The 27,315-nt window shown below is 46.3% G+C and overlaps 1 protein-coding gene across 6 annotated transcripts in view; it reads left to right on the top strand.

Moving 5' to 3' along the window:
* Positions 1–27,315, top strand: part of Fnip2 (folliculin interacting protein 2) — a 116,911-nt gene that overhangs the window by 65,372 nt on the left and 24,224 nt on the right. For all 6 annotated transcript variants that reach the window (XM_015999591.3, XM_015999590.3, XM_015999592.3 and 3 more), the window contains 7 exons: positions 7,102–7,231; positions 13,696–13,897; positions 14,441–14,529; positions 16,857–17,003; positions 17,122–17,291; positions 24,659–25,985; positions 26,904–27,060. In XM_015999591.3, the coding sequence (XP_015855077.1) occupies positions 7,102–7,231; positions 13,696–13,897; positions 14,441–14,529; positions 16,857–17,003; positions 17,122–17,291; positions 24,659–25,985; positions 26,904–27,060 (2,222 nt within the window). The remainder of the gene's footprint in view (positions 1–7,101; positions 7,232–13,695; positions 13,898–14,440; positions 14,530–16,856; positions 17,004–17,121; positions 17,292–24,658; positions 25,986–26,903; positions 27,061–27,315) is intronic.

Below are 27,315 nucleotides of genomic sequence, written 5' to 3'. Positions count from 1 at the left end.
GACCAGTTTGGGATTTGTGGTAGGCTAGGCTAAGAGCTCCTGTGTGGGTTAGAACTTCCCACTAGCATCCAAGTAGAGTGTGGACTTCATAACTTATCAGCTTGTCCAGGTAAGAGGTGGGAGGGAGCAGGAGGGGGGGGTGAGGAGCAAGAAGCTGGCAGCAGCCGGAAGGGGGATGAGGAGCAGGAAGGGACAGGACATGGGGGTAAGTCTTCAAAGCTGTCAGTGGTCAAGCATCCAGCTGTGAAGTCAGTGTGGTTGCTACACGGCTGCCTTTGGTTTGCCTAAGCCTTCACCAACTTAACCAGTCAGCACGTGAGAGAGGAGAGGAGCTGGAGGGCGGTGCTTCCTCTTAGCAGTTTGGTATTTACAATGCTAGGGTCGAACCCAGGGCCTTGCCCTGCTCCGCCATCAGGCCACACCCCCAGCCCTTGGCCCCGTCTGGGTGTTGCTGCGTTAGGGAGAGGCCACGGCACTCTGTATAGGTGTACACACACACACACACACACACACACACACACACACACACACACACGTACACACACACACACACACACACACACACACACACACACACATTAGGGAGAGGCCACGGCACTCTGTATAGGTGTACACACACACACACACACACACACACGTTAGGGAGAGGCCACGGCACTCTGTATAGGTGTACACACACACACACTCATACACACACACACACACACACACACACGTACACACGTACACACATTAGGGAGAGGCCACGGCACTCTGTGTAGGTGTACACACACACACACGTACACACGTACACACATTAGGGAGAGGCCACGGCACTCTGTGTAGGTGTATATACAGGCAAAGGCTGGAGTTGCAGCCTGTCTTGAGTCTTGGCTGTCCAACAACCTGGCACTCTATGGGAGGGAGCCTGAGAAGAGCGAGGGCTTCTGAAGGGCTGTGGTCATCTTCCACACTTCTGTCCTCCTGGGGAGGCTTTCCTTGGGCTTCCAGGGTTGCGATGAGTATGTGGTGTCTGCTTTGCCTCCCCAGACCAGGCTGCGGAATGTAACAGTAGGCAGCGATGCCGTGGGTGTCCCACAGCTGGTGTTGAGGACATTGACCCTGTTAGTGGTGGCGACTTCATGGTGTGTGATAATTATAACAGGGATGAGTATCTTGGGTTTATTCTTTCAGCTACTGTATAAATAACAAGTTGTCCAGATCTAGAGTGTCTGCTAGTATCGTTGTCTGGTTATTCCTTGGCCTTGCCATACTTTTGTATTCTATGAATATGATAGTCTCTGCTGTTGCCTGGACATAACTGTCTCTTCGTTTGTTTAAACTTCTCATATTTCAAGTCAGACCTTTGATATTTTCCTCAAATAGGTACTTATATTTCTCAAATTTATTGGAGCATTCAGTAATTTATTTGTTTACTTATTGATGCTAAAGATTAAACCACAGGTCTCCACACATGCTTGTCAATCTACTACCTCGTCACATCCCAGTCCTAAAATTCAGCCCCTCCTCTTACCTCCTTCCCTGCTCCTCCCTTTCTACTCCCCCCCCTTTTGCTTTAGCCTGAGGCAAGTAGGCATGGGGAGTCATAAAACCTTACTGTTTGGGGGTGTCTTGCATTTGTTTGACACAGGGTCCCTTTTTCCTAGGCTCACTGAGTAGACTCTCTGGAATTGTAAGGGCACAGCATGGCCTTTTCACAGGTGCTGGACACTGAACTCCGGTCTCCACGCTTGTGTCCTGTGTGGACAGGACTTCATCAGTTGATCTGCCTCCCGACCCTCCTTAGCCTTTCCCTTGTAAATGTTCTTAGATACTTGTTTAAGAAAAAAATAGAGCTTAAAAAGTAGTGTAGCAATCAGAACTGCAAGGGATCTAGAAATAACAGGACACGTTAGAACTTTATTAAAACTTGAAGTTGACTGAGACAAGTCCTACAAATCAAACTATAGACCCAGTGTTGCTTGAATTAAAAATATCAGGCAAAACCAGACTCAGTAAGTCTTATTTATATGGAAAAAGAAAGGACCAGCTTTAGGCTTTTTATAACTCTGTAATAGACTCTTCATTCTTAGAGCCCAGACTGTGGATAAAGATATTCAGTGGGTGAATAACTGTTGGTGGTGTCAGGGACAGAGACACAGCTCCACACTGTAACCCATAGCAGCCTGAGGCGTTCCCTTAATCCTTTAGGGACCTTGACTCGGGCAAACCCAGAATTTGTGGCTTCATCACAGAAAAGAATTACAGAGCAAGCCGCTATGAAGCAAGAGGGGGAGCTTTAAAAGACATTTTGAGTGGAGGTTTTAGGCACGGGGGGGGGGGGGGGGGGGGGTGGGGGGGGTGGGGGGTGGGGGGTGGAGAGAAAGACACCTGGGAAGAAAGTAAGACCTCTGTGTGGGAGCGACCTCAAGGGGGCATCACGGGTCTCAGCAGTAGCTGTCGGTGGCATCTTCATGGCTGCCCCATTACATCTGAGAGGATTACTAAACTGCCTCCCCGCCCCTGACCCCCATAAGTGAGATTACAAGGTGGTTCCAGACATGCTTGGGTAGAATTATAATCTAATGACGTCACCAGGAGCCACAAGGGTTGCACAAGGAGGTTGGGCATATCCTTTTACCATCAAGGAGCTTTCTGGTGAGATCAGGTAACTGCAGTTTACCATTGGGAAAGGAGAAAGTCCTTAAGCAAATGTAAATTAGGCTGAAAAAAAGGTTTTGTTTTTGTTTTTCTAAGACTGGTCTGTCTACATAGCCTTGGCAGTCCTGCAAACCACCATCTCACAGAGATCTGCCTGCCTCTGCCTCTCTCAAGTGCTGGAATTAAAGGCTAGTGCCACCTTACCAGGTTCATGCTGGAATTCTTGATTCAGCTGGCAAGAATCTCCTCTCCTTTCCTATGTCCCCCTAAGTTTCGCAGTCTGTCCTGCCTCAGCGTGGGGTGTCGGTTTGGAGTACATGAGTTGTCAACGAAGCTGGTCTAGAGTTTTGTGTCCTAGCAACTTCAGACGCTTGGAGATGTTTTGAGATGTGGTGTTTTTATTCAAGGACCTTTGCTGGTGATGTCAAAACTTACCCAGTGCTTTTGAAGACATGACTGTTTTACCGGTGATGCAGGCCTTGCCCAGACTGGACAAGTTTTGTGCGCTAAGCTGTCTCTCCAGCCCCTTTTTCTTTGAGACAGGCAAGCCTCGAACTCATCTCTGTAGTAGTCCAGCCTCCTAAATGGCTGGAGTTGTAGGCCTGTGACACCAAGTGCAGCTTAGGGGACCTTCTAAAAATCAGTCATTTGTGGTTTAGGAGATAAAAATGTATTGGCTATAACTTTGTTTATTAATTTGCTTGTTTTTTTTTTTTTTTTTTTTTTTTTGGTTTTTCGAGACAGGGTTTCTCTGTGTAGCTTTGCGCCTTTCCTGGAACTCACTTGGTAGCCCAGGCTGGCCTCGAACTCACAAAGATCCGCCTGCCTCTGCCTCCCGAGTGCTGGGATTAAAGGCGTGCGCCACCACCGCCCGGCTAATTTGCTTGTTTTTTAAATCAACGTGAAAACTTCCTGTTAGATAACTCATTGGCTTTTCAATTGCTGTCACTTTACTTTGTTGTTGTTTTGTTATTGTTTTTGTTTTTCGAGACAGGGTTTCTCTGTGTAGTTTTGGTGCTTGTCCTGGATCTCGCCCTGCAGGCCAGGCTGGCCTCGAACTCAGAGATCCGCCTGCCTCTGCCTTCCGAGTGCTGGGATTAAAGGCATGCGCCACTTGACTGTGTTTTAAAATAATAACTACATACTAAATTTTCAGGAACCTGATAACTTTCCAGGTGTCTAAGGGAGCAAAAACTTGAAGAATTGTCAATATTACTTGAGTTAAATAGAGGTTATTATTATATTCAGGAAGTACGCACCATGTTGGAGATAAAAAGCTGGAGTGTGTGCTACAAGAGCTACAATACACACTTATTCACTGAAGGGAAGAAAAATATCTGGGTGCTCAGGGAATGCCTTCAAGAAGGAAAAATGCAGCCCAGACTTATTTGCCAGAAGGGACCTGCTCTGTGACTGCCAGAGCAAATAGTATTTTTGGTGCTGAGGACAGCCAGCAAAAGACTGCGGTGGGAGCAAGCTTTGCAGAGTTGTGGTTTAGACATAGTTATTGCGAGCAAGGATGGCAGGCAGCCAGGCGTGGATAGACTAGGATCATGCAGATTAGCTCGGAGTGGATGATGTGTGGAGCCCTCAGTGTGTCTCAGATGAGTGTGTCGGCGTGGCTACAGAAGGGAGGGGTTGTCGGCACCACCCACCCACCCTCCATAGCAGGAAGCACTCTGGCTGCTGAGCCGTTTCTCAAGACCCCCTGCCAGTGGTGGGTTTTGTTTTGTTTTTTAGTATTACTCTGTTTTCTTCATGTAGAATGGGCATCTGGTATATATTCCCTTTGAGCCTTTCTTGTGTCTGCCTCTTGGTGGCATTTTAACTGAGACCCAAGAGATTTTCTCTGACCACCGAGTAAAGAATTTGCTTCTGTCACCCATTACGTAAAACCCTAGTATCTTAGTTAATGTTCTGTCCTGTGAAGAGACACCATGACCAAAACAACTTAAAAGAGGAACATTTAACTGGTGGCTTCCTTACAGTTTCAGAGGGTTGTTCCATTGTCATCAAGGCAGGAAGGCAGGCAGGCAGGCAGGCAGGCAGGCAGGCAGGCAGGCAGGCATGGAGCTGTAGAAATAACCGAGAGCCTTACATCCTGATCTTCAGGCGGCAGGCAAGGGGAGCAGGCAGGCAGGTATGGTGTTTTAAACCTCAAAGCAACACACCCCCTCCAAGGCCAAAACTTCCTAAACAGTTCCACCAACTGAGTGCCAAGTATTCAAAAATATGAGCCTTGGGGCGGGGGGCGGGGGGGGGGGAGTGTCATTCTAATTCAAAACACCACGCCTAGTAATTTATTTTCAGAATAGTTGCTACAGTTCAAAATCATTTGTTCCAAGTGTAAGCTCTTTTTTTTTTTTTTTTTTTTTTTTTTTTGTGGGTTTTTTGAGACAGGATTTCTCTGTGTAGCTTTGCGCCTTTCCTAGAACTCACTCTGTAGCTCAAGCTGGCCTCAAACTCACAGAGATCCACCTGCCTCTGCCTCCCAAATGCTAGGATTAAAGGTGTGTGCCACCACCTCCCGGCAAGTGTAAGCTCTTCTATTAAAAAAAAAAAAGTCTTTAAGATTAGAAATAGTTTGTTCAGACATGGGGATGAGAAGGAGCTAGAGAAAGGAGGGTAAGAGTTCTTTATTTGAAAATGAGGGTCAGAGGCAGGTAAATCTCTGTGAGTTCCAGGCCAGTCTGGTCTATATAGTTAGTTTGTTTTAGGACAGTGAGGGCAACATAGAGAGAACTTGTCTCAAAGAAAGAAAAAAAAAGAAGAGAAAGAGAGAGAGAGAAAGAGAAAGAAAGAAAGAAAGGAAGGAAGAAAGAGAAAGAAAGAAAGAAAGAAAGAAAGAAAGAAAGAAAGAAAGAAAGAAAGAAAGAAAGAAAGAAAGAAAGAAAGAAAGTGAGGATCAGAAGTGGGGAATCATATCTTATGTCGATGAATTGATCATTTTGCCTAAATTTTACCTCCAAATAGGGAGTGAAGAACTAGGCAAGGGAGAAATACATGTGTCTGATTTAGGGTTTCTATCGTTGCGATGAAACACTATGACCAAAAAGCAAGTTGGGGAGAAAAGGGTATATTAGGCTTACACTTCAGTATTGCTGTTCATCATTGAAGGAAGTCAGGACAGGAACTCAAACAGGGCAGCATCCTGGATGCAAGAGCCGATGCAGAGGCCCTGGAGGGGTGCTGTTGACTGACTTGCGTCCCATGGCTTGCTTAGCCCACCTTATAGAACTCAGAACCAGCAGCCCAGGGATGGCACCACCCACAATGGATTGGACCCTCCCCATTGATCATTAAAAGAAAAAATGTCTTACAGCTGGATCTCAAGGAGGCATTTCTTTAACTGAGGCTCCTTCCTCTGATAAATAGCTTGTGTCAAGTTGACAGACAAAACCAGCCAGTACAAAATGTAAACAAGTTTTGGAATGGGATGTTGATTATGGTATATACATGGGCCGTGTTCTTAGCAATCTGGAGTGCATCCTCCCATGAATGAGCAATAATTCCTTTTGCATTTGTAATGTAAAGCCTGATCATGTGTGCACTGGTCAGATCTGCAGATTTGTGGATTAGGAATCCATGTGACTAAGAATAGAAGGTGGCTAGATGGGTAGGCTAGGATTCTTTCTTCTTTCTGAAGAGTGATGATGTGCATCTGTAATCCCAACACTGGGGAGGTTGAGGCAGGAGGATTGAGAGTTCAAGGACAATTTAGACTGCATAGCAATAGATACTGTGTCAAAAAAAAATTGTGTGGGTTTTTTTTCTTCTTTTATATAGAAATTTTTGGAAGAGAGAAATTTTAGTCTCCCCCTGCTGGATATGATGGGTAGAACCCAAAATTTTAGGTTAACTGTCATTGTATGTTTATGGTGTTAAAATACATAATTCATATGAATTTGCCATCTTAAACTCTTTCTGGGGGGATGACTGTTGGGAGGTTATGTAGCCCAGGCTAGCCTGGAACTCAAAATTACATAGTGAAACTGACCTAGAACTCAAGATCCTCCTGCCTCTGCATCTCTAGTACTGAGATTATAGGATGTGCCACCATGCCTGGCGTATAGTCTATTTATTTATTTGTTTATTATTCATTCACTTACTTGTTTGGAGGGCAGTGAACATTTGTGTACAGATGTACAAACATGTGCTGTGTGAGTTTGTGTCAGAAGTCAACCTTGGGGATCTTTTGCTTTCTGAGATATAGGGTCTTTTCCTGGGAGGTGGGCCTCTCTGATTTGGTTAGGATGGATGGCCAGTGAGCCCCAGGGGTTCTCCTGTCTCTTCCTCTCCAGGCCCGGGATTACAAGTGCATACTAGCAAGCCTAGCTTTTTGTGTGGGTGCTGAGTAGCCCCCAACCTCAGTGGAATCCATTGTAAGTGTGTAGCTCAGTGGTATTGAGCATTATAAAAACTCGAGCCGGGACTCTGAAACTGAAATGTGCTTCCTCACAGCTTCACTGAGCAGCCTTTTGATCACACCCTTCCCGTCTCCAAGCTCCTCGACATCCTCCTCCAGCAGTTATCAGCGCCGCTGGCTTCGAAGTCAGACAACAAGTTTGGAAAATGGCATCTTTCCAAGGAGGTGAGTTCCATGTTTCCTCTGGCTAAGGAAAGTGCTAGTGTAAACAACTTACAAAACCTGGCAGGCTTATCCTTGCCTGTTGTCAGGAGAAGACCTGAAACCTTGTGATTAGCTCCAGCTTAGCCTGAAAGTTTACAAGTTCAAGTGTTAAGGAGATAGTCAATTAAAGCTAGGCAGGCTAGCCTGGAATACAATGTGTAGCCCAGACAGGGCTCTAACTCATCGTGCTTTGCCTTTCTTAGCATATGAGTATGTTAACACTATGCCCAGCTGAAGAAACCTCTTTTTATTTAGAAGATACTGGAAATGCCTGGATAGCTACACAATGTATGTGCTAGATTTGATGGTGATTTAAAGTGAATATGCTCTCTGTTTAAGCCGGACTCCTTCCAGACGTAGCTATAAGTGATAAAGGATGGGACAAATCTCTTCCTCTGGTTACAGTGATTCCAATGTGGTGTTTGAGGCATAGTCTCTTTGTGGCACTTAAGTTCCTAAACTAAACAGGCATGAATATGAGTATACGTAGAGTGAGCCTCAAGGTTTTTCCTACCTTTGTTTTACTTTGTTTTTTAATTTGAAGTTTATTTAGTTGCATCCAAAGTATAGATTTGATGCCATACCAGTAGCACCCAGGCCCCTCTTTTTATAGCTCTAAAACTTTAAAGGGAATTCTCATATGTCAGACTAAAATATTCCTGTCAGTTAACTGAGTGTGGGAATTGCCCAGTCACCACTGTGCTTTGAGACTCTGAAGATGGCTCAGCCGTGTGCCTGTGCTGAGTGGTAGCTCTACTGTGCTGTGACCAGTAGAAAAGGTGACAGCAAACGGGTCAGGAAAGATCAGGTCACAGTAAACACCACGAAGGTGTGAAGGACACTGGAACTCGGGAGGAATGACCACAGTGGTGGGTACTCGTGGAGGCTGCTGAGGAGCCCTGTAGAAAGATAAGCTGAGCAATCAGTGCTGAGGCTCCTCTTCTGTTCCTCTCCAAACCCTGGAGGGCAACATGAGAAGGTTACAGCTGGTCCTTCACGGGGCGCTGCTCTTTGGTGCATGGACTTCAAGTGAGGGATGAGATCATGGCATCTGAGATGGGGACCAGTCCTGGCTCTGCCCTCATCAGGCACGTGATGGAGTCTTTTAACTAGGTCTCGGGTGCTTCCTCCTCGTGTGCATGAGGTTAGTAACAGGGTCAGCCTCAGTGTTATTAGGACTTAGCATATGGCAAAGAAATACAACATTGGTGGTGTATGTCTAAAATCCCAGCGCTTGGAGGTTGACACAGTGCGAGCCTGTGTCCAGGAGTAGCCTGGGCTATACAGAGAGACCCCGTCTCAAAAAATACATTACACAAACCACATACACACACAAAATAAACATGATATTTTTCTTTGAGACATGGTCTTTATGTAGCCCTGGTTATCCTGGAGCTCACTATGTAGACCAGGCTGCCCTCAAACTCAGCATAAATCCACCTGCCTCTGCCTCTTCAAGTGCTGGGATTAGAGGCGTGCGCCACCATGCCTGGCATAATTTTTCACAGCTGCAGATAAAATATTGGCCAGTGTGAGTTACTGATGCCACTGTAGCACCTGTCAAGTTGGTGCCCTTTCCATCCTTACCGCCACTCTGCACCTCTGGGGTGTGAAGGGACGGATGCAGAAGGCCATCCATGGAAACTTCTCTTCACATGCCTTCAGATTTATGTCTGGAGTGTTTCCAGACCTAGATCTTGAACTCAGAAAACAAACTGAATGGAGACCTGGCATTGGGAATTGTGGATAGTTACTGAGCCTTCACCTAAAATAAGTATCTTACCTTCAGAAAACCTAGTCACATAGTCAGGACTGGCTACATAGTACCAGTGGGACCGGTGCAAAGCGAAAATACCAGGCCCCTCCCTACTCATAAGGCAAGAATGCTAGAAAAGGTACTAGAATGCAAGGCATGTGTTTAAAAAAATGTAACTTAAGATATAATAGTGGTGTATAAATAAAAAACTATAAATTATAACATTTGGTGTCATAATTTAATATGGTACAAAACAGTATCCTGATTCATTATAAGATTTTTTTTCTAAGTGTTTGTATCCCACTCTGCTATTGTGACTAACTGGAAGGGGGGAACGCAGTGATCAGGTTGGGGCTCTTAGCCTGTTCTGGAGGAAGATGCTGTTGAGGGGACAGTAGCCTGCCTCCCTCTGCTGTTGATTCCTCCCATTCCCACTCTGTATGCCGGGGCTGACACCGACCTGGAGCCTGAGTGCTGGGGTTCCAGGTACACACTGCCACTCTTGGCTGAGTGATAGTTTCTTGTGCTGGAAACAGAACAGTGACATCAGAAGCTCTCACTGCTTCTGGCTTTGAGAGGAAGTGCACAGTCATTAAAAACATCCTCCTGCCCTACATGGTGGTGTGCACTGTTAGGTCTAACATGGGGTGGGGTGGGGTGCACAGAAACAGATGGATTTCTATGACTTCAAGGCCAGCCTGATATATGTAGCAAGTTTCAAGCAAGCCAGGGCTATATGATGAGACCATATCAAAAAAACCAAAATTTAATTTTGAGATACATAAATCAAAAATCCTTCCTAAGAGTGTTACAGGCAGTTAGGAATGATATAGCCCCTAAATTTAGGCTGACTCTGCTCTGACTTCAGGCCGCCTCATTGTGCTAAGTGGCAAGCTTGTGGTCTGAGGGCACCTATATGGGGTGTTACACATCCTGCAGCTGGTAATAACTCTGCTATCTGTGGGGATAGAGGAGCCTCAGGCATTTTATCCCTTAGAAAAAAAACCCTAAATCCTAAAGGAGCCAGACATGGAGACATGTCCCTTGGAAGCCTTTTGATTAGTAAATTGAACAAAGTTTCCGTTGAGATGTTTCTAAGACTTATATTATCTGTTTCATAGGTTCAGTGTAAGTTCAAATCTGACCTCAACACTAGTTGTGCTAAGCAGCCCTGATGTCAATTATAGTTTGTCTATATATACTAAAATGACCATGGTTTTTATTTTAAGTGATTATGATTTTGAAGTACTTACATGTATCAATATATTCTTAAGTGTAACAAAACTCAATTTGATTTTTTTTTTTTTTTTGAGGTAGCTCTGTAGCCCTCAGTAGCCTTGAACTCACGGTCCTCCTGCCTTGCTTCCATGTGCTGGAGTTACATGTATGGACCTCCATGCCTCCTCTACTTGATTTCTCTCTGTGGAAAAGACCGAAGTGTATAGTCATGGTCTTTCTGGGTCTTGAAATGTGTTGGCTGATGTGTGCTTCCAGATCTTTCCTGTGGTGCTGTAGCCACCACAGTGCATCGGACAGCACGGGCCGGAGCTGGCGGGTCAGGCAGGGTGGACATTGGGTTACCGCTGATACCCAACAGCCTGGAATGGCAGAGACAGATACCCTAGGGCATAACTCGAGCGTCCTTACCAGAGAGCATTTTGTTGCCCAGGCAAGCACTGCTTCAGGTTCTGTACTGATAAAACAGCCTGGGCGGTTGACCTGGCGACCTGGAGAGAGAGCATGAAAAGGTGTCTGCTTATATAATCAGAATATTTGACACATCCTCCGGCATCCTTTACTGTGCAATGATACTTAAACGATAATTATGATTCCCTATGACCTGATGTGGTCCAGTTTGGGTGGTTGGACTGCAGCATGAAGCTCTGTGGCTTTAGCTTTCAGTAGAGCTGTGCTGTAAAGCCGGTAAGATCTAGTTTCTATTCACCGAGGAAGGTCTCACATCAGTTCAGCAGGTGGCACTCTCTTCCCTGTTTACACTGATAGCCGAGTTGACCATTGTGTGGAGGGTGGAGATGGAGATGAAGAATACAATAGAGCCCAGTGTTGATCCCAGTTCAGCTACTCAAGACCACCTCGGCTTGAGGAGGAAGGTAATGATAGTGATATCCAAGTGGTTTACTTCCGAGAAAGAAGAGAAATAGAGCATTCAGCGAAGAGGCCAGTTTTATACTGTAGCCCAGAAGAATATTTTGTTGCTATTCTTTTTGTTTGTTTGTTTGTTTGTTTGTAACAGGGTCTCACTATCCCAGCCTATCCTTGAACTTGAGTTCAAGACTACCTCCTTAGTTTACCTCAGCCTCTTGGGATGGGATTGCAGATGTGTACCACCACACACACCTGGATAGAAGTTTAATATGCAGAGTAGAAAGAGACTAGTGCACAGAATCAAGCTTTTAATACAAAGACTTTACAACAAAGACTGGGAGCCTTTAAAAATACCAACTCACTACTTCCTGTGTGAAACTATGTGACAGTCTGTGTGATTCTCGGAGATTTTTTCTGGTGATTGGGATCTGGAGTTTTCTCGGGGAAGGGTGGGTAGTTTGTTGGGATACTTGGTACATTTACACGGCACCTACAGGTCAGGAGCTGTCATGTCACTCATACCCTCCCTCATCCCACATCCGAGGGATGTTGCGGAACGCAGAGACACATACCTCAGAGCTTTCCTAGCCATGCAGCTTCTGACGTGCTTAAACCCGTGGGTTAGTAAAACCCGGACATAGTTGAGAATATACAGACTACTGTAGACTGTGAATAGAGCCCTTAGAAATGGTGTAGTTGGTGACAAAGCCTGTGTTGCACGCTGTCGTGTGGCAGGCTAGCTATACTGCTTTGCAATAGACCCTGGCCTCCACTTCGGTGCCTTTATAGAACAAAACGAACTCTCTTTATTTTCACTCTTGTGTTGGTAGCTCTCCTGGCTTCTCACAGCTTTTAAATAAGAGTTGTGGTTAAACCATAATTGTATTATCCCTAACACAAGTCGGATATATATTAAGACTTTATGGCTGTGTAGTTCTTTTATTGTAGAAGCAGGGTCTCTCCAAAGGATCGTTAAGTTCTTTGAGAACTTGACTATAACCGATGAGAGCTGAGCCTTTCTGCTTAGCGGATTTCCCAGAGTGCTCAGTCAGTCAATCACTTGGCTTCATCAGCGCATTTAAAGGGGTAACTTCATCTGCTGGTTCTAATAGCCTTGGGGAAGGTGCTAGTGAGCGTTGAAGCATGGTGTCTGTGTAAACAGAATGCTCCACAGGACTGGTCTTCTTAGTCTCTCCTCTGTTCTTAGCTGCCAACAACAACCAAGGATGAGTTTTATATTCTAAGTACACACGTGCCAGAGAGCGTGTGTAGACATCAGAGGACAGCTTTCAGAAGTCAGTTTTTTTTTTTTTGCAAGTTGGGAGGAAAGGGTTTATTTGGCTTACTCATGCACACTGTAGTCCATCATTGAAGGAAGTCAGGACAGGAACTCAAAAACAGGGCAGGGACCCGCAGACAGGAGCCAATGCAGAAGCCATGGAGGGGCGCTGCTTACTGGCTTGCTCACCATGGCTTGCTCAGCCTGCTTTCTTATAGAACCCCGGACCACCAGCCCAGGGATGGCACCACCCACAATGGGCTGGACCCTCCCCTATCAGTCACTAATTAAGAAAATGCCTTGTGGCTTGCCTACAACCAGATCTTATGGACGCATTTTCTCAACTAGGGTTCCCTCCTCTCAGATGACTTTAGCTTGTGTCAAGTTGACATAAAACTATCCCAATACAACCAGGATTAGCCATCACAGTACCTGACACAGAAAACTGGAACTATGCTGTAGGGCCATTGCTGCTATAAACCTGACCGTGTGCTCCATGGGCTTTGGTAAGTAGTTTGTGGGAGGGATGTGGAGGAATTTGGAGATGTGGGGCTAAAAAGTCCCAGAATGTTGTAAGAAGATCTTAGCATGCCATTCTGGTGGGAATTTAGAATACTAGAATGTAATAAGAAGTGTGGGCAGTGGAGCCCATCTTGTGAGGATTCAAAGGGGACCATGGACACTCTCAGGACCTGGCAAAGATTCTAGCTGTGCAGAAGTCCGTTCTTGCCTTCTGCCTTGAGGCAGGGTTTCTCTTGTTTCTTCTGTGCATCATGTTCTAGGCTAGCGGGCCTGCGAGTGTCCCACCACCCATTCTTCTGTCCCTGCCTCCTATCTCACGGTGGGAATGCTGGGATTGCAGGTGTGTGCTGCCACATCCCGCTTCTCTGTGAGTGTCAGGGATGGAACCGAGGTCACCAGGCTTGCACGACAAGCACTTGTGTGCCCTGAGCATCTCGCTAGCTAGAGCCTGTGTTTTGATGGAGCTGGTATCTCGAACTCCTTCTAGATACAGTCATTCGGATGAGAGTCAAACATTTAAATTAGCATTGGCTTTCACTTGAACTTCTTTTGATGGTAAGGTGATGTTGTGTGGCAAGTGGACATTCTCTCAGTTTTCGTGACAAAGGAGTGAGAAGATAACGAATGTGAGGTAGACGAATGACCAGCTGAGTTCTCAGTATATTCTGCATTGGCTTCCTGAGTGTTGTCACATGGCCAAGACAGCTTACCTTCCATGACTCAGCGATGCACGACCACTTTTCAAACTTACTTTCCCTCCAGGTCAACGGATGAGACGTTTAGCTTGGCTGACGAAACCTGCAGCTCTAACCCAGCCATAGTTAGAAGGAAGAAAATTGCCATCAGCGTCATCTTTTCCTTGTGTGAGAGGGAAGCGGCACAGCAGAACTTCCAGGACTTCTTTTTCTCCCACTTCCCCCTGTTTGAATCCCACATGAACAGGCTCAAGAGCGCCATCGAAAAGGTGAGGTGGGGCAAGGAAGTGCTCGGGGGCAGTCACTTAGACAGCGTGTGCAGGGGTGGGGTGCAGCTCAGGGTAGTGCATTTATATAGCGTGTGCAAGCGGTGGGGTGCAGCTCAGGGTAGTGCATTTACACAGTGTGTGCAAGGAATGGGGGTGCAGCTCAGGGTAGTGCATTTACACAGCGTGGGCAAGACCCTGGGATCCATTCCAAGCAAACACTTAAATAAGAAAATGAAAGGTAATAAGATTACGACCTACTGGCAAACGGGAGAGGTTTGCAGCCCAAGACGGCACATGTCTTTGTGTGTCAGATGGCCTGCCTAAGGAAGTCAGAACGTGCCCTGGCATGATGATCCTCAGGATTTTTCAGGCTAGAGGCAGACACTGGTTGCTGTCGGGAAGGAGGTGACTGCCTTTTGCTGAAGCGTCATTACTGTGGGTATTCTAGGTGCATTGTAACATTGTTCATTAATGAGTCCCAGCAGATCAGTTATAAAGGACTTTCTTCTCAGAGGGTAATTTGGCTCACTCTCTTCCATGAAGGCCATGATCTCCTGCAGGAAGATAGCAGAATCAAGTCTCCGTGTCCAGTTTTATGTGAGCCGTCTGATGGAGGCACTGGGAGAATTCAGGTAAAGTACAGGATTTGAAAATCCAGCAGGAAGTTAAGAGCAGTAGTACTGCCGCCTGTTATGAGGTTATCTCTTAGAAGAATGAGGGGACTGGTGATTTTCAGTTAGTTAGTGTCTCTGCCCATGAGAACAGATGAAGTAAAACCAAACATTTGGTAATGTAGCACTTAGTCATCTTGACTGTGCCTGACGGTTCTTAATGGGATTAGTTTTTTGTTTGTTGTGTAGTTAGGGTTGTTTGTTTTGGTTTTGTGTTTATTTTGAGATAGGGTCTCACTGTGTAGTCCTGGCTGACCTAGAACTGCCTACTAGACCAGGCTGGCTTCAAACTCATAGAGATCCACCTGCCTCTGCCTCGTGAGTGCTGGGATTAAGACATGCACTTAAGGATTAAGATTACCTGGATTAATGGGATTGTTTTCATCAGAATGAACTGAAATCTAATTTTAGAGGATGGCTTATAAGTCAGTTCCATGATCTTACATCTGTTGTCTCATAAACGCTGAAAGCAAAGACTTTTTATCCTTTTTACAGATGTTGGAACTTGGTTTCAGGAGTGCTGCTTGTCCCCTAGAGTGCATGGAGAAAATGTGTGCATGTCTTGGAGACCTAGCTCTCATCTGCCAGGGCGGGTCTAGTGCGCATCAGTGCCTGTGCGCCATGCCCTGGTCTGGCTAGTGAACCGTCTGGTCCCCTTTCTCTGGCTCTGTTAGCCGTTTCTAACTGACCTCTGCCTCCACTAATCATCTATGGACACTGGTTTTCTGTGGTCCTTGCCCTCAGAGTGTGGGTAGCAAGGTAATCTGCCCCAGGTATGGGGTCGTCGTCTTCCCCCCCCCCCCCCCCCCCCTGTGCTCATCTGAGTTTCTCAGAAGCCATTCTCACTATGGGGAATGGAATCTCACGGCTAAGCAGTTATGGTGAGTAAATGAGCCAAATAGCTGAGGGGTGGGAAAAAAAAACTACATTTCCTAGAATGTTAGAACACTTTTTTTTTTTTTTTTTTCCTGGTGAGCTCAGTGCTGCTTGAAGCAAAATTGCCACCTTTTCTGAACTCTGGCTATAGAGAAAGAACTGCTTGGTTGTTTCATTTTGAGAAAAGCCATGAAGATGATGGGTCAGCTGTCTCCTCGAGGGGCAGCACTAGATTTGCGTGTGGCTTTGCTGTGGTCACACTCAAAGCTGGCTCGGGCTGGAGAGTCTGGATGCTAATCTAATCAGTACCAATCTTCCAGAGGTGAAAACCCGAAAATAAAAAGCCAGAGGTTGGTACGTAGAAGAGGCTTACACTTACTTTGACAGTGAGCCGTCCAGAAACTAATGTACTAATATTTAGAGAGATGAGGGTTTGTTTATTATTATTTTGTTGTTGTTTTGAGACAGGTTCTCACTATATAGTTCTGTCTGTCCTGGGACTCACTATGTAGACCATGCTGGCCTTGAACTCAAAAACATGCAGCTGCCTCTACCTCCCAAGTCCTGTGATTAAAGGCGTGTGCCACTATGCCCAGCAGAGACAAGAGTGTTGTAGGTTAATCCTAGACCTTGCTACTGTAATCATATCACTGCTTTTTTGTTTAAAAGATATGCTTTTAATTGAAATAGAATGATGTCACTTTCCCTCTTTCTGTCCCTCCCAGGTACCCTCCTTACAACCCCTCCATGTCTTTCTCACCACGCCTACACTCTGAAGTTGATACTTCTTGACTATTATTGTTACATACATATATGAATATCGGTGTATGCACACACATATGAATACAACTTGCTGAGTCTGGTTTTATGTAAACACTTTGAGGGATGACCTCTCTGCACTAGACAAACCATTCAGGAGGCTCATCACTAGAAGAGGCTAGCTATTTCTCCTCCCAGCGGTCATTCGCTGCCTATACAGTTTTTAGTCTGGGGGTAGGACCCCAAGACATTTTCCCTCTTTGGTATTAATATGTCCATATTAATTGTCCATATTTATTGCCACTGTTCTGAGCTTGCTTATGCAGCCATTTCTAGGAGACACTATTTCACAGCAGATATCCTGGTGCTCTGGCTCTTGCAGTCTTCCTGCCCCTCTTCCATGATGTTCCCAGAGCCATGGTGATGTAGATCATCCATTAGAGCATTCATTCATGTGTCCCAATAAAACTTTATTTACAAAAATGCTAGTAATCAGATTTGTGTGAACCATAGTTTGCTAGCCTGTCTCAAGTTTGTTTTTTAATTCCTTAAGGAATACATGTATCAAAATTACTGTGTTCACCTTTATTCTTTGACACTAAGATACCCAAAATAACTGTTTCTGACAGCTGGTCCCTTCTCTCTTCCTGTAGAGGGACTATCTGGAACTTGTATTCTGTTCCAAGGATAGCTGAACCAGTATGGCTTACCATGATGTCGAACACGTTGGAAAAAAACCAGCTCTGCCAGCGCTTCCTCAAGGAATTTATACTTCTGATTGAGCAAGTCAACAAAAACCAGTAAGCATAAGCCCACTGAGACTTGTGGGTAAATCCTGAGCCAGCTTGTATTCTGCATAGCACATGGTCTTGTCCTGCATTTGACTAATTTGGGTGTGTTTTTATCCATTTTCCCAAGGTTTTTTGCTGCCTTACTGACTGCGGTGTTAACATACCATTTGGCCTGGGTACCAACCGTCATGCCTGTCGATCACCCTCCCATTAAAGCCTTCTCGGAGAAGCGTACCTCTCAGTCGGTGAACATGCTGGCCAAAACGCATCCGTATAATCCTCTCTGGGCACAGCTGGGTTAGTACCTAGTTTGACTGTTCAGAGAATATATCTGGAGAAATGGGAGGGCGGGATGCTGGAAATTATAGCTTGTACTGGCTTTCCAACCCAGTCATTCAAGGATTGGCTCTTGCAGAAATGAGACTGGACCACAGATTGGAGTTAACAGGCTGCTACCCTCATCCCTTTCCCTCACTGGCAGCTTTGTTTGGCTCTTTTGAGACAGTGTAGGTCAACCGAGTCCTCCACTTCACAGAGGCTGCTCACCCTATCATGGTTTCCTTAACTAACTACTGACTGTTTGGGCCAGATAATTCTTTGTGGTCGAGTTGTGACGGGGCAGGGGAGGGCTGCCTGACATCTTACAGACTGTTCGGCAACACTCCTGACTTCCATTCACCAGATCCCAGTAGAGCTCTTCTCTGCCCAAAGTTATAACCATCAGAACGTCTCCAGACATTGCCAAATTCCCTGGGAAGAGGGGTAACTAAAGGCACTCGAGTAAGAACCTCTGGAGTGGCTGGGGAGAGAGAGGAGAGGGAAAGTGTCACCCTCTAATCCCCCCACCTCTCTGACCACATTGTACATCTGACGTCTCGTCTGTCGCTCTGTCTTGTGGTTGATGGTAGCAGTACTTCCTCAACACATATATGTAGGCATGGTATAGGAATCGAGCACTGGGGTTGGGGATTTAGCTCAGTGGTAGAGCGCTTGCCTAGCAAGCACAAGGCCCTGGATTAGGTCCTCAGCTGGGGGTGCGGGAGTGCGGGGAGAGGGGGGTGGTGGTGGAATTGAGCACTTCGTGAGACTGGGATTACATACCTGGACTTGCTCTAAGCGAGCGTTAGAGTGACAGAGGGCTCGTGTGCTGGAACTCAAGAGTGGAGTCACAGCTGCTCAGGCCTCAGTAGCCAGCTGCCTGGTGAATGAGGTTGATCCATCTGAGAATGTCGTAGTGCTTGGATAAGAGTGTACAGGGGATGTGGGAGTGTCGTGGCAGTGGACGTGGGGGGCGGGCAGAAGCCTTTTACTTGGTTCATTTCTGAAGGCAGTCACTTAGCTTTCCTGTGCCTCTTCCTTTGGTGTGTTAGAGGTAGTACCTGGGGCCTAAGCAAGTACTCTGCACATGTCCGATGGAATGGGGTCAGGACTTGGTGTTTGGGAGATGCAATCAGTTGTACAAAGCACCTTTGCTCTGGATGCTGTGGGACGTTTATAGAAGGAAAAGGGATGAATGAGGTTTTCCAGGAAGGCTTCCTTGAGGGAATCTCTACATGGTAATTGCTAGGGAAAGCAGTGGGCTGCGAAAGCACTCTAGTCCTAGAAATCGGTGTTTCAGTCGCTGTAACAAAAGCTGACGCCGAGACACAAGCAGCGAGCATTGTTAGTGCCCGACACACATACAGATTGGTGAGATTCTCACCCCTACCTGTTAGAGGTGTCCTTATTTTATAGCAGTAAAAATACTTCCTTGTCTTTATGCCTATGAGACACAAAAGAAGATACACATCTCATAGGGAAAGTAATAGGTGTGTTTTTTAATGAATTAACTAAAGAATTCATGGGGAGTAAAACCATGTTAGACTGGGAGTGACTGCATATAACGTATAATCCCAGGACTTGGGAGGCTGAGGCTGGAGAATTATGAGTTGTAGGCTAGTCTGGGCTATTTAACCAAGGCATTGCCTCAAAAAAATAAATAAAAAGTACAGTGCTTTGTATTTTGGTGCTTGGTACAAGGAACAGTTCAAAACTTGCCCCACCCCTCAGGGATGAATAGCTCTTCTCGAGGACATACGTTGTTGTTCTCAATGGGAAGACATTCTTTTCAAAGTGTAGTTTTGATTCCTGCAGGGGATTGGTCTGGATATTAAGGAAATACAGTGTGTCCTGCTGCAGAGTCGATTTTCAAACAGTGGTAATTAAGCCACATGCATTTAATTAGATAAATACATTTAGACTCGGGAATGCTTCTCCTGTGGGACTGAGCTAACTGGGAGCCGCTGACTCCTTGTGTTCCACATAACAAGGCAAAAAATCCCCTCTTGTGGGCTTGCTCATGGCTTTTCATTGGAGATCATACACCACTGAAGGTCCTCAGTTCTCTCTTCTTGAGAAGAATCCCTCCAAGGTCTGGGTGTTGATCGGACTAGTTCGAGGAGGGAGAGAAGGCATAGGACAGACTTGTAAAGACGAGTGTGAGCGATCGAGTCTCCAGTATCACAAACGAGGAAAGCATTCCCATGATTAGACAGAGGACGGACGTGCTTCAACTCCGGTTGTCTTCTGTATGTTGTGTGATAGGCAGGAAAACATAAGCTCTGGGGACTAAACAGCGGTGCAGATGTGATTTTAATCTAGTTTCCTAAGTAATAAAAAAAGCGGTTCTATCTTGAACGATTTCAGCGTCTTACCCAGAGCTCATCAGGACAGTCAACATGTCTCATCTCACCCGTGTGATTTCTCAGCCACAGTCTCTCCTCACACTCAAGGACTTGCTCCACAGAGCGCAGTGATCTGGTGCCTTTGTCCCCATGGGCACCATGCACGGGGGTTTCCACATTAGGGATACTGTCCACCAGTGGCCTGTGGAAGCCATTTGTGGGTTCGAAAAGCATGTAAACAGGATAGTAGAATAGAAAGAGAATGACTCCCACAGACGTTCCGTAAATGTGAGTTTTAGGATGTGTGGTGTCTCAATATAGAATTTGCTGTGAGTGAGCAACCTGCCCTTGAGCTGAGTGGGTTTTCTCCTGTCTTCAAAATGCCCCTTTTACCTTTGGTTTTGACAGTTCAGCTACAGCATGTCTGCTTTTACTTTTACTTGATTTTCCTGCTTGGAACTCATGATCTTCTTGAATGTACAGATCTGGGTCATCCATGAAGTTTAGGTTTTTGGGAATCCTTGTTTTAAAGTCTATTTTTGCTCATCAGGGCTGTGAGCAAGAATCTCTACTGTGTGCATGTCATGGTGCTTGATGAAGCCCACAGACCAGACCTGGAGCAAGAATCCCTACTGTGTGCATATCACGGTGCTTGATGAGGCCCACAGACATCAGGGCTGTGTACATCTTTTTTCATTCTTATTCTCCTCAGAATGGGTAATCCTACTTGACGCATTTTCACACATGCCATCTCTTTTTCTTCACCCTGATGAGATCTGCTCTGCCTCAGAGTCTGAGGATTAAATGACCATCAGGCTTGGCTATCACAAGCATGCTACGTCTTTTCATCTTCAAGACACTTGTAAGACTTTCCATTTTATAGACAAGGAAACTAACTCTTCAGGAGGGTTGGAGGGAACCTTATCTGTGTGTTTCAGAGCATTGTCTTTTGTTTGCAGCAATTAGGTATTTTCCGGCCAAAAAAAGGTCATAAATACTTGTAAATCTATTCTAACAAGAAGGAAGTATACATCTTCTGTTTCCCTCCTCCCTATAGAAAATGTTGTCCACCTTGATGTTAACCATCATCTACTTTTACTTCTCATGAGTTTTCATTCAGCAGTGTGTGTGTGTGTGTGTGTGTGTGTGTGTGTGTGTGTGTGTGTGTGTGTGTGTTCATTCATGTGTGGGTGCGTACATATGTATAGATGTGTGCAGATGCATGCAACCATGTCAGGTGTCCTCTTCTGTCACTCTGCCTTGTTCCCCTGAGAAGGATTTCATCACTAACCTGGAGCTCGCTGTTGCCCAGCAGTTTGGGTACAGACACATGTGGCTATACCTGGCTGCTTACCTGTGCTGGGAAACGAACCTAGGTCCTCAGGCTTGTAAGTACTCGTGCTGAGTGTCCCAGCCCTTCTTAGCAACATGCTTTCCCTCTTTATCCATTTCATTTACACCACAACCTCTTCTGTTTCAAAAGACTCCCCATTTTTTTTTCCATTTTTTTTTTAATATGGGAGATTGTGAATCCTTGCCCTGAGTAAGGGGTTTGTGCTTCTTTTCTAGTTTTGCTGCTCTGCACTAGCTAGAGGAATAACCTTTGTGACCTGAAACTGCTTCTATGTGCTCTGTTTATGTGAAGAATCTTAGATCATGATGCTCTAACACTTAGACAATTAATTTATAACATATATCAAAGATATATAAGATTCCAGCCATCTGGTAACATTTTTAGACCTGTGTATTTTAAGGGGGATGGGAAGTGTAGCTTGTTTGTTTTGTACTTGAGGCAGTCACTGTATACAGCCCAGGGTGGCCTGGAACTCATGATCCTCTTGTCTCAGCTTCCCTAGTAACTGCGATCATGGGCCCACACCACCAGGACCAGCTTGTATGTGGTAGTAGCCCGGAGGCCACAGAAACGCCCGAGTCCTAACGTGACTGTGATGTCCCGAAGTGTGGGGAGACAGGATCAGGAGGAAGGCATGACATGAGCTCATGGTCAGGGCAGTTTTCTCAGACCAAACCATAGCATCTCACCATACTTCTGAGCTCTCACTTTGAAGTCTAGGGTGACTTCCTAGATGCCAAAGCTCTGCAAGCCTTCGGTCTTGTCTTTTTATAGAGAAGTTGTTTATTATTATTTCTGTCCTGCCCTTTAAATGTTCTTGGAAGCTGTACACTAGGGAAAACTCTCCCAAGGACACACTTCCTTATGGTTCCCTAGAGAGAGTGTCCTGCCCATTCTCACAGTGTTTCTCTCAACCTCAGCCTACTAATTTTAGTTTTCTCTAACCTGTGGCTTCCTGCCTCACTGTGGATGCATTCCTCAACTGAGTCCCGGCTTCCCACATTCCTCCTTGTCACCGTCACTGAGTCTCGCCTCTCATTTATGTGACATTCCTTCCGCGGTGGATGGCTCTCAGCCTTCTGGTTAATTCTTGAATCCTTTCTGACTCTGGCTTGGTTGTATAATGGTACAGTCTTTGAGTGCCTACCCATTCAGTAGGCGTTGGTTGTCCATCTCATTAGCAGTCTAATGAAATGACGGAACCTGGTGAGTCAGTGAGGTGATGAGGACTTTTTAAAAATGTGTTCTTTGGGAGTTTTGCATATTTTGATCATAGTCATCTTCTCTCCCCCAGCTCTTCCCAGATCCACTCTCTCACTCACCTAACCTTGTGTCCCTTTTTATTTAACTTTATTTCTTTAAGGCCCAAGTCAAGACCAGTTTGTGTTGCCCGAATATTCCTGAGTGTGTGGTCTTGCCCTGGAGTATGGTCGACTTACCAGGACAATGCTCAAAGAAAACCATCTCTCCTTTTCCCAGAAGCTAACAGTTGCCCATAGCTCCATAGCTGGGGGTGGGATTTTATGCCCAGCTCCCGTGTCCATGCTGGAATTTTGTCTGTCTTGTGCTTGCACTGGTTTTGTGCATGTTGTCGAGACTGTTGTGAGTTCCTGAGTGCAGCTGCCTGCGCTGCTGCGTCCAGAAGACACTGTTTCCTTACAGTCACCCGCTGCCTCCGGCCCTTGTATTCTTTCTGTTCCCTCTTCTGCAGAGGTTCTTAAGCATGGGGGATGTAGTATGCGTGTTCTGTTGAGGGCTGAGCATTTTGTAGTCTCTTATCCTCTGTACCTTGGCCAATTGTCGATCCCGATGCTAACTACCATCTACTGTAAAAAGAAGCTTCTCAGATTAGGCTTGGGAGATGCATTGATCTATGAGTACACAGTAAGTCATTAGAAACACTATTTCCATTCAGCAGAATCATACCAGTAGGCTCTCCCCAAGACCTATGACCTGTCCAGCCATAGGCTGTGGGTTTTAGTCTGTGGAGCAGGACTTACATCCCAGCAAAAAGTGATTGGTTTCTCCCATGATGTTCTTGCCACTGTTGCACCAGCAGCATATCCTACCAGCCAGTCGTTATTACAGCTCACAGCATTCACAGTTGGACGTGACTGATGATTACATCCCCCTCCAGTAGCTTGCATCACACCTTCAAGCACTGTGAAAGTTAGCCAGTAGGGATGTAGCTTGCAGCTAAGCTCCAGCTTGATTTCTCTATGTGGCGTCATCAGCAATAGGGTCTTACTGTGAAATTCTGGAGTGTAGCAAGGAGCATTGGCAAGAGCCTGTCGTGTTTGGGCAGGGGCAGGGAGGGGGCGGGGGGGGGGGGGTAGGGGTAGGGGTGGTCGTGGTCTATAGGATCTCATCAGCCAACAACTCCAAAAGACATAACCCATTCCTGGCTCTGATTTTTGTTTGATAGCTTATAGTATCTAATAGGAACATTGTTGCCCTGTTATAAGTGACTCCCTTTTAAGGAGAGAGAGAGAGTGTGTGTGTGTGTGTGTGTTTGGTTTCCGTATGACTTTTTTGAAAGATCTTTAGTCCTCTTTCCCCACACTCCCTCCTCTACCCTGCCCTCTGTCCCCACCCCCACCCCCAGTTTAACCCTTCCTGTTCCGTTATTTCTTCTTAAAACACTGATGTCAGTGTGTTCTGGGATAGACTGCACTGGTAATGCGCACTATTGAATTGATTTTGTCGTTTTCACTCTTCACATTGAACACAAAACTGGCTCGTCGGCCTGTGTTAACCAGCTTACCAGAATATAACTGAGAAGACATGATTTGTGTCCTGTCAGCTTTTTATATGATATGAAATTTTAAAAATATGCATATTTGTTATTCATGATTAGGTAGTTTTTCTTAAAAATCAGACTGAGTCTACTTAGAGTAAATCCATAAGAGAATCCTACACACACTACCTCGTTAAGTAATTTTAATTGATTTACTTCATATCAGTTTAGAAATTCTTGAATTTGCATTTTACCCTAAGACTCACCATCCTGCGATTCTTCTTTATTTTTAATTACATGTCTGTAGTACGTGTTTATCTGTGTGTGGGTATGTGCCTATGAGTTCAGGGGTCTGGGGAGATCAGAAGATGGCCTGTGCAGAATTACAGACGGTTGTGAGAAGTCTTGCCCAACGAGGACGTGGGTGCTTGGGAATTGAACTTTGGTCCTCAACAGGCACAGCATATGCTCCTAACCACTGAGCCTTCTCTCCAGTCCTCCCCGTGACACACTCCCCACTGTATTCTTTAAGAAATTCTTACAATCGGCAAGATATCTATGTACCTGGTCTGGTTATTTATGCAGAGCAATGGCTTCAGCTTTCCTTGGGTAAGCATGCCACCACCTGAGCCCCGTGAGGGGCCTTGTGTGTCCAGCAGCACCGCTGCCCTGTTCCGCTGTGTTCAGCTGGATGCTAGGCTGCAGCCTGTTTGGCCTATCAGACCTGTGGTCCAGTATCGGGGCAACTGGAACATGGCCATTCCTGGAAATTTTATATCTGGTGCCTCAAGAAGTGATTGAAGGCTGGGAATCAAGTTACAAATGACCAGTTTTGTTCTTGTAGAGGGCGGATATTTCGTGTGTGCTAACTCTGGAGGACTCTGTCTTCTGTCCATCTTTTGCCCTGTAGGTGACCTTTATGGAGCTATAGGCTCTCCAGTGAGACTGACCCGCACAGTGGTGATTGGAAAGCAGAAGGATTTGGTCCAGCGCATCCTTTATGTTCTGACCTACTTTCTCCGTTGCTCTGAACTACAAGAGAATCAGCTGACCTGGAGTGGGAATCCTAGTGAAGATGACCAAGATATAAACGGGAGCAAGATTGTAACAGCCTTGGAAAAAGGAGAGGTGGAGGAATCTGAGTATGTGGTAGTTACAGTGAGAAATGAGCCTGCTCTTGTCCCGCCAATCCTACCACCAGTGACGGCTGAGACGAGGAGCCCGGAGCCTAGAGGAGAAGCTGAGATCCCAGAAGGCGCCGATACCAGCGAACTGGGTCACAAACCTGACAGAAACAGATGCAAGAGGCCAGAGCAGAATTCTGAGGCCAGCAGCATGGGGTTCCAAGAGGCAGAACCTAACAGTTCGTGGACACCTCAAGGCATAGTCTGTGAGGACAAACAGAATGACCAAGAGGCACCCCAAGATGACTCTTCAAGACCTCCCAGCTCTGGGGTTCCCAGGGTAAGACTAAGGATGGACCCACATGCTGTCCATGAGGAGCTGCATGGGGAGATGCTAAAGAAACCAGCTGACAGGTCAGCAGCCTGGCCCTGCCCTGACAGACATTCCCAGGAGGATCCTCCTGTCGAAAAGGTCACCTTCCACATTGGAAGCTCCGTCTCTCCAGAGGCCGACTTCGAAAGCCGCGCCAAAAAAATGGAGGAGCGGCTAAAGACCTGTGGACAGTTTTGTGGGACCGGTGCCTCTATCAGTCCTAGCGTGGACACTGCCCTGACTCAAGACCAGCAGGGCTCTAGGTGTTCCTCCAAAGCTGACTTCCAAAAGGACATTGCCCTTCCTGAGGACCAGTCCTCGGGAGGAGGAGAAGGTGTCTCTGAGGACAGAGGCCTCCAAGCCAACATCATGGTGTGTGCTGGGGGACAACTTGGCCAAGCCCATGGCCACCCTGCACCTTCTAGCTGTGCAGCGGGCAGTGACCAGAGACCACTGGAACACACTGGAGATGTGCAATGCAAAGGCAAGAAGAGACCTTCCTCCCAGCATGTAAACAGATATAGACAGCAGGGTGGCCTGCTGGGTGCTGCAGATGTCCCCTGTGGGGACGCCCGTGATAAGGCCAACTTCAGGATCGAAGGAGACCTTCCCAGGAACGAAAGCTTGGATAGTGCTCTCGGAGACAGTGATAATGAAGCGTGTGCTTTAGCCCTGCTAGGCCTAGGTCCCAGTTGCGACAGGACTGAAGGGTCCTTGGAAGTGGAGCTGCCTCTGCCAAGGTAACACTGCACAGGGAACTAGAGTCTGTTCCCAGCCTGACACTGTGACCCTGGTAACCACCCACAACCACACAGTACATGCTTTGCTCTTAAATGTGAGGGGTATCACCAGTCACATTCCGAGGGGTTTCCAGCCTGTCTAGTCTCCAAGGATGCTCACAGTCTTGGTGTAGCTCTGTTCCTGGACAGAGGACTGGTGGTTGTCTTTGCAGCTCTTGAGGCATTTAGGGGGAGTGAAGGGCCACAGTCACGGTAGCAAGGAGGAGAGTTCCATCTGGTGTCACGTGTGTGTCATTTGTACGATTGGCTCGGATGTCTTGCTTCTAAGGTAATGGATCACACCCACCATGAGGCTTCTCTCCCACCACTTTCTACTCTTCATTAGCACTCCATTGGGTTGGTTCTCTGGCCTGTGATGGCTGAAAGTTGCAATTAAAAGATTTCTTCTGTTCTTCCTCACTGTGGCGGCTACCTCCCCTTGCAGATGGGTCAGAGTCATAAAGCCATGCTTTGTTCACCATGACCCCCAGCCTCCTCTTTCATCCTTCTGACATGGACTTTCAGGTGGATGTTCAGTATGAGGTGTAAGAAGAGATCCCTTAGTTTTTAGACAAGGTCTCACTATGTAGCCTAGGCTAGCTTTACACTGAGAAGATGCACCTCCACATCTGGCTTAAGAATGAAGTTTTAACTAGCCATGGGAAACAGTGTATTTTTTTTTTCAGGCTTTCATTTTAATCAAAATACTTCTTTCCTCCCAAATTCCCTTTTCTCACCCTCATGATCTCTTTATAGACTCTGATATGGGCTACAGGAAGCTATTATAGTTTCTTGTATCATTGGAGGTTTGGTTCCCACTGTAATGACAAAAAGTGAGTACTTTTAACTGTGTATTTACTAGCTCAAATGTTGTTTTAGGTCTCAGAGCACCAGCAAGCCAAATGTTAGAAACTTTGCCCGCTCACTTCTGGCGGGCTACTGTGCTACGTATATGCCGGATTTGGTGCTGCATGGAACCGGCAGCGACGAGAAGCTGAAGCAGTGCCTGGCAGCTGACCTGGTCCACACGGTGCATGTAAGTGACCCCAGTGGAGAACCACGGGACAGCCAGCGATGGGGTCTCTCGTTGACACCTAGAGCCACTGTGTAGAGGATTGCTTGTAAAGACACAGAGTGACATGACAACCAGTGAGGCGTAGTTAAGAGTCCAGGGACAGTGAGTGAGCAGACCTGGGCCAGACTCAGCCCAGGGCAGGCAGGCAGTACCGGAACCGCAGAGTCCTGGAGCAGGGACAGTGAGAAGGGTGGGCATCTGGCTGCTAGTTCTCTC

Source organism: Peromyscus maniculatus, chromosome 6 (assembly GCF_049852395.1).
Source record: "Peromyscus maniculatus bairdii isolate BWxNUB_F1_BW_parent chromosome 6, HU_Pman_BW_mat_3.1, whole genome shotgun sequence".
NCBI lineage: Eukaryota > Metazoa > Chordata > Mammalia > Rodentia > Cricetidae > Peromyscus > Peromyscus maniculatus.
The sequence above is the reverse complement of the archived record's forward strand: the minus strand, read 5'-3'. Positions and strand labels throughout refer to the sequence as shown.